We start from the raw sequence: 7108 nt of genomic DNA, 5'->3' as shown, positions 1-7108 counted from the left end.
CCAGAACAACGGCACGGAGAGAGAGAAAGCGGCCCGGAACAACGGCACAGTGAGAAAGTTGTCCAGAACAATGTGACAGTGAGAGAGAAAGTGGCCCAGAACAACGGCACGGTGAGAGAGAAAGTTGCCCAGAACAACGGCACAGTGAGAAAGTTGTCCAGGACAATGTGACAGTGAGAGAGAAAGTGGCCCGGAACAACGGCACGGTGAGAAAGAAAGTGGCCCAGAACAACGGCACGGTGAGAGAGAAAGTGGCCCAGAACAACGGCACAGTGAGAAAGAAAGTAGCCCAGAAGAATGGCACGGTGAGAGAGAAAGTGGCCCAGAACAACGGCACAGTGAGAAAGTTGTCCAGGACAATGTGACAGTGAGAGAGAAAGTGGCCCAGAACAACGACACGGAGAGAGAAGATCGGAGGGGTTCGGGTAATTCCATTCCAATCACATCTGATTTCCTTCTATCAAGTCACAGCTAATATTGCTGCCAATAAAACTGAGTATAACCAGAGACGTTTGAGTATGTTTCCCTCCGTCAAATTTAATCAAATGAAGTCATTGTATTTGATGCAATTTAGGTAACATGGAATAGTGATGTAAATGAGTAACAGGACTCGCCATTCACGGTTTCAGAAAATGAAATGCATCGAAAATGCCAAATCGCAAACCACGACTAACAAACTATATTATAGTATATATTGTAACACCCTTGGGGTGCACGTTGGAAGACAAATAACACAAGGAGATGATGAAGCAGAGTAGGAGAGTTTGCAATGATGCATGCAAACTTTCTGTTTAAGTTTGTTATAACGGCAACAATGCCAATGCAACTTTGGCTAACAAAGTGATAAAATAAATGATGCCAATAAATATAGTCAGGTCTGATAAGACACTAGTTTGCCTATAGATTGGCTTAATGACAAGGCTCAGTCTCCAAGGAAAATAATGGTTATTATGCTACATATATTTTGACTCAAATTGTATCTTGCAGAAATGATACTCTGTATATAATGTTACCAAGTGATTGCAAATTTGACTTAAAATATATACCTAGTGATAGTCAGGATAATAAATGCAAGTTGGTAGGGATGCCAGGTGAAGGTCAGTTCAAATTACTTCTACAATCGGAATCTTAACCTTAGAACAAGTAATGAGTGGATGAATGGATGAGGATCGAGTGAATGAGTCAGTTGTGAGTAATTGTAGTTGTCCTTGGGCCTTGACCAGTGATCGTATTTATAGGTATCATCAGGAGGTCATGTGACCTTTCTCAGCCAATCAGAACACAGGTTTGGTGGCTTTCCTACACAAAGCACTGCAGAGGCAGTATTGTTTCTAACACAAGTAAGTGATCACTAATTGTCCTGTTGGTGTCCTGTTTGTCCGAAATTGATTAGGACACAGTAGAAATAATTAGGACATCAAGACAATTTGTTATAATTAAACGGACAATATCTTTCTATCAACGTAGCGTCAGCGGCCGCCATCTTGGTTGGTGGTCAGCTCAAATGACAGGTGAAATGTACAAAATATTCAGTTTCCTTATCATTTGGTGTTGTCCTCATGTGATAAAAAGTGTCCGAAAAGATTAAACACAATGGACATCTGTGTTTTGTGGTGACATTTGATAACAAGAATAAGGGCAACGATATAGTTACACCAAGCGACTAGGACGACATTTTGACAGACGTCAAATGCATGCTACGTCTATTGACAACTTGGTGTCAATGTAGATCTAACGTAAATGTGCCCTGTTTCCAGGAATTTATGTTGTCCTACGTGTCCTTTAATAATTCGGACACTAACGAGATTGCTAAGATATTTGGTAGAAGCAAACAGAGAAAACGGACAACAGAATGTCAAACAGTGCCATGAATGATTGTCGGCGAGAAATGTCAAAACATGGAATGACTGTCATGTTTGAGGTACAAATGTAGGAAATACAGGAGATTATATGTTGTCCTCTCTGTCTTAAAACAATGCATTTCTGTCACAGATTCCAGGAAAATACCAGATAATGATTATGTGGCTTTTGATATAAAAACGGACATTCAGTTTATAAACCGTCACTCAACCTAACGTAAAACGTTGACAGGTCACCGTAACCTGAGAAATGTCAAATTGATCAAATTCATTATTCACAGCAATCAAGCGTAATTTATATCAGTATCCATCATGGAAAACACTTAAAAACACTTCTGAACAAGGAAGTTATCAGAAAATCGCCATTAACCAGTGTAATAGGTCATTGTTTACATGGGTCACAGGTCAGACTTACTTTCTATAAATAACCAGGGAGCAGGAGTGCACACAAGAAATAGTCCCTGACAAACATTGTTGCTATCATCCACAATGCACAATGATTCCAGACATAGAATAAAATACCAGTTAGATACACTAAATACATAAGCCTGTACAATAACTGTGAAGGATGAAACACCAGTAGTAAAATCCTGCATGAATATAAATAGCGTAGTAACACGCAGTGGTAATTAGGTCATGTCTGACAAGTGCTGCTACCGGGAACGTTCAGTGCTAGATAAAACATAGATGTCAACAGTGCCCTCTTAAAGTGACACAAGTAAGTGAACTTCAGAACCAGGTAACTGTCTGTGATGTTGCCATCTTATTATTTACTTTAAGGTTAAAAAATGTGAATGGACATTTGCAGGTAGATCATGATATAGTGAAAATAGGTGACATGCGTGATGGACAATGTTAACATTATGTTTTGGATACTTTTACTGTATTTACTTAGATTCCATTCCATTACAATATAACAATATAACCATTTAATCACACAGGTTGCCATTCGCTGTGTATTCAGTGACATTCGTGTGAAGACCTGACGTAGTATCAAACATTATTACAAATGGAACCAGTTACTCTAGTGTTCATCCAGAACAATGTGACAGTGAGAGAGAAAGTGGCCCAGAACAACGGCACAGTGAGAAAGTTGTCCAGAACAATGTGACAGTGAGAGAGAAAGTGGCCCAGAACAACGGCACAGTGAGAAAGTTGTCCAGAACAATGTGACAGTGAGAGAGAAAGTGGCCCAGAACAACGGCACGGTGAGAAAGAAAGTGGCCCAGAACAACGGCACAGTGAGAGAGAAAGTGGCCCAGAACAACGGCACAGTGAGAAAGTTGTCCAGAACAATGTGACAGTGAGAGAGAAAGTGGCCCAGAACAACGGCACGGTGAGAAAGTTGTCCAGAACAATGTGACAGTGAGAGAGAAAGTGGCCCAGAACAACGGCAAGGTGAGAGAGAAAGTGGCCCAGAACAACGGCACAGTAAGAAAGTTGTCCAGGACAATGTGATAGTGAGAGAGAAAGTGGCCCAGAACAACGGCACAGTGAGAAAGTTGTCCAGGACAATGTGACAGTGAGAGAGAAAGTGGCCCAGAACAACGGCACGGAGAGAGAAGATCGGAGGGGTTCGGGTAATTCCATTCCAATCACATCTGATTTCCTTCTATCAAGTCACAGCTAATATTGCTGCCAATAAAACTGAGTATAACCAGAGACGTTTGAGAATGTTTCCCTCCGTCAAATTTAATCAAATGAAGTCATTGTATTTGATGCAATTTAGGTAACATGGAATAGTGATGTAAATGAGTAACAGGACTCGCCATTCACGGTTTCAGAAAATGAAATGCATCGAAAATGCCAAATCGCAAGCCACGACTAACAAACTATATTATAGTATATATAACTCACCATTTAATCACACAGGTTGCCATTCGCTGTGTATTCAGTTACATTCGTGTGAAGACCTGACGTAGTATCAAACATTATTACAAATGGAACCAGCTACTCTAGTGTTCATCCAGAAGAATGTGACAGTGAGAGAGAAAGTGGCCCAGAACAACGGCACAGTGAGAAAGTTGTCCAGAACAATGTGACAGTGAGAGAGAAAGTGGCCCAGAACAACGGCACGGTGAGAAAGTTCTCCAGAACAATGTGACAGTGCGAGAGAAAGTGGCCCAGAACAACGGCACGGTGAGAAAGTTGTCCAGAACAATGTGACAGTGAGAGAGAAAGTGGCCCAGAACAACGGCACAGTGCGAAAGTTGTCCAGAACAATGTGACAGTGAGAGAGAAAGTGGCCCAGAACAACGGCACGGTGAGAAAGAAAGTGGCCCAGAACAACGGCACGGTGAGAGAGAAAGTGGCCCAGAACAATGGCAAGGTGAGAAAGTTGTCCAGGACAATGTGACAGTGAGAGAGAAAGTGGCCCAGAACAACGGCACGGTGAGAAAGAAAGTGGCCCAGAACAATGGCACGGTGAGAAAGAAAGTGGCCCAGAACAACGGCACGGTGAGAGAGAAAGTGGTCCAGAACAATGACACAGTGAGAAAGTTGTCCAGAACAATGTGACAGTGAGAGAGAAAGTGGCCCAGAACAATGACACAGTGAGAAAGTTGTCCAGAACAATGTGACAGTGAGAGAGAAAGTGGCCCAGAACAACGGCACGGTGAGAAAGTTGTCCAGAACAATGTGACAGTGAGAGAGAAAGTGGCCCAGAACAACGGCACGGTGAGAGAGAAAGTGGTCCAGAACAATGACACAGTGAGAAAGTTGTCCAGAACAATGTGACAGTGAGAGAGAAAGTGGCCCAGAACAACGGCACGGTGAGAAAGTTGTCCAGAACAATGTGACAGTGAGAGAGAAAGTGGCCCAGAACAACGGCACAGTGAGAAAGTTGTCCAGAACAATGTGGCAGTGGGAGAGAAAGTGGCCCAGAACAACGACACGGTCAGAAAGTTGTCCAGAACAATGTGACAGTGAGAGAGAAAGTGGCCCAGAACAACGGCACGGTGAGAAAGAAAGTGGCCCAGAACAACGACACACTGAGAAAGAAAGTGGCCCAGAACAACGGCACAGTGAGAGAGAAAGTGGTCCAGAACAATGACACAGTGAGAAAGTTGTCCAGAGCAATGTGACAGTGAGAGAGAAAGTGGCCCAGAACAACGGCACGGTGAGAAAGTGGTCCAGAACAATGTGACAGTGAGAGAGAAAGTGGCCCAGAACAACGGCACAGTGAGAAAGTTGTCCAGAACAATGTGGCAGTGGGAGAGAAAGTGGCCCAGAACAACGACACGGTCAGAAAGTTGTCCAGAACAATGTGACAGTGAGAGAGAAAGTGGCCCAGAACAACGGCACGGTGAGAAAGAAAGTGGCCCAGAACAACGACACACTGAGAAAGAAAGTGGCCCAGAACAACGGCACAGTGAGAGAGAAAGTGGTCCAGAACAATGACACAGTGAGAAAGTTGTCCAGAACAATGTGACAGTGAGAGAGAAAGTGGCCCAGAACAACGGCACGGTGAGAAAGTTGTCCAGAACAATGTGACAGTGAGAGAGAAAGTGGCCCAGAACAACGGCAAGGTGAGAGAGAAAGTGGCCCAGAACAACGGCACAGTGAAAAAGTTGTCCAGGACAATGTGACAGTGAGAGAGAAAGTGGCCCAGAACAACGGCACAGTGAGAAAGTTGTCCAGGACAATGTGACAGTGAGAGAGAAAGTGGCCCAGAACAAGGGCACAGTGAGAAAGTTGTCCAGGACAATGTGACAGGGAGAGAGAAAGTGGCCCAGAACAACGGCACAGTGAGAAAGTTGTCCAGGACAATGTGACAGTGAGAGAGAAAGTGGCCCAGAACAACGGCACGGTGAGAAAGAAAGTGGCCCAGAACAACGGCACAGTGAGGAAGTTGTCCAGGACAATGTGACAGTGAGAGAGAAAGTGGCCCAGAACAACGACACGGTGAGAAAGAAAGTGGCCCAGAACAACGGCACGGTGAGAGAGAAAGTGGCCCAAAACAACGGCACAGTGAGAAAGTTGTCCAGGACAATGTGACAGTGAGAGAGAAAGTGGCTCAGAACGACGGCACAGTGAGAAAGTTGTCCAGAACAATGTGACAGTGAGAGAGAAAGTGGCCCAGAACAACGGCAAGGTGAGAGAGAAAGTGGCCCAGAACAAGGGCACAGTGAGAAAGTTGTCCAGGACAATGTGACAGTGAGAGAGAAAGTGGCCCAGAACAACGACACGGTGAGAAAGAAAGTGGCCCAGAACAACGGCACGGTGAGAGAGAAAGTGGCCCAAAACAACGGCACAGTGAGAAAGTTGTCCAGGACAATGTGACAGTGAGAGAGAAAGTGGCTCAGAACGACGGCACAGTGAGAAAGTTGTCCAGAACAATGTGACAGTGAGAGAGAAAGTGGCCCAGAACAACGGCAAGGTGAGAGAGAAAGTGGCCCAGAACAAGGGCACAGTGAGAAAGTTGTCCAGGACAATGTGACAGTGAGAGAGAAAGTGGCCCAGAACAACGACACGGTGAGAAAGAAAGTGGCCCAGAACAACGGCACGGTGAGAGAGAAAGTGGCCCAAAACAACGGCACAGTGAGAAAGTTGTCCAGGACAATGTGACAGTGAGAGAGAAAGTGGCTCAGAACGACGGCACAGTGAGAAAGTTGTCCAGAACAATGTGACAGTGAGAGAGAAAGTGGCCCAGAACAACGGCAAGGTGAGAGAGAAAGTGGCCCAGAACAAGGGCACAGTGAGAAAGATGTCCAGGACAATGTGACAGTGAGAGAGAAAGTGGCCCAGAACGACACTGAGAAAGAAAGTTGAACAAAGCAGAGACACTGAGACAGATAGCTGAACAAAGCAGATACACTGAGACAGAAAGCTGAACAAAGCACTTACACTGAGACAGAAAGTTGAACAAAGCAGAGACACTGAGACAGAAAGATGAACAAAGCAGATACACTGAGACAGAAAGCTGAACAAAGCACTTACACTGAGACAGAAAGTTGAACAAAGCAGAGCGACAGTGAGACAAAAAGTTGTACAAGGTGAGGTAAGAGGTGAGATTTTACAAATAAAATCCTATATATCTGTTTACCAGGAAAAGCAACTTACACACAATAATATCAAAAAGGAAAATAACTTGCTATTAATTCACCACTACGTAGGACAAAACTAAACACAAAACTCGCCTCGCAACAAAAACAATACAAAAAGAAACTAAAATCAAACACTGATATCTGCAGATTTTCAAGTTGAACCTTGGCTAAAAAAATATCATTACAAATAATAAATCATTTCAT

General features: G+C 44.0%; 1 protein-coding gene across 1 annotated transcript; it reads left to right on the top strand.

Annotated features, from left to right (window-relative positions):
• The first annotated feature begins 3799 nt into the window (after positions 1–3799).
• Positions 3800–6425, top strand: LOC137294283 (lipase-like). Its single transcript, XM_067825288.1, has 6 exons — positions 3800–3897; positions 4091–4316; positions 4760–4938; positions 5070–5285; positions 5636–5851; positions 6206–6425. The coding sequence occupies exons 1-6, from the start codon at positions 3800–3802 to the stop codon at positions 6423–6425; spliced, it is 1155 nt and encodes a 384-aa protein (XP_067681389.1).
• Positions 6426–7108: the final 683 nt, after the last annotated feature.

The sequence above is a fragment of the Haliotis asinina genome, chromosome 8 (assembly GCF_037392515.1).
Source record: "Haliotis asinina isolate JCU_RB_2024 chromosome 8, JCU_Hal_asi_v2, whole genome shotgun sequence".
NCBI lineage: Eukaryota > Metazoa > Mollusca > Gastropoda > Lepetellida > Haliotidae > Haliotis > Haliotis asinina.
The sequence above is the reverse complement of the archived record's forward strand: the minus strand, read 5'-3'. Positions and strand labels throughout refer to the sequence as shown.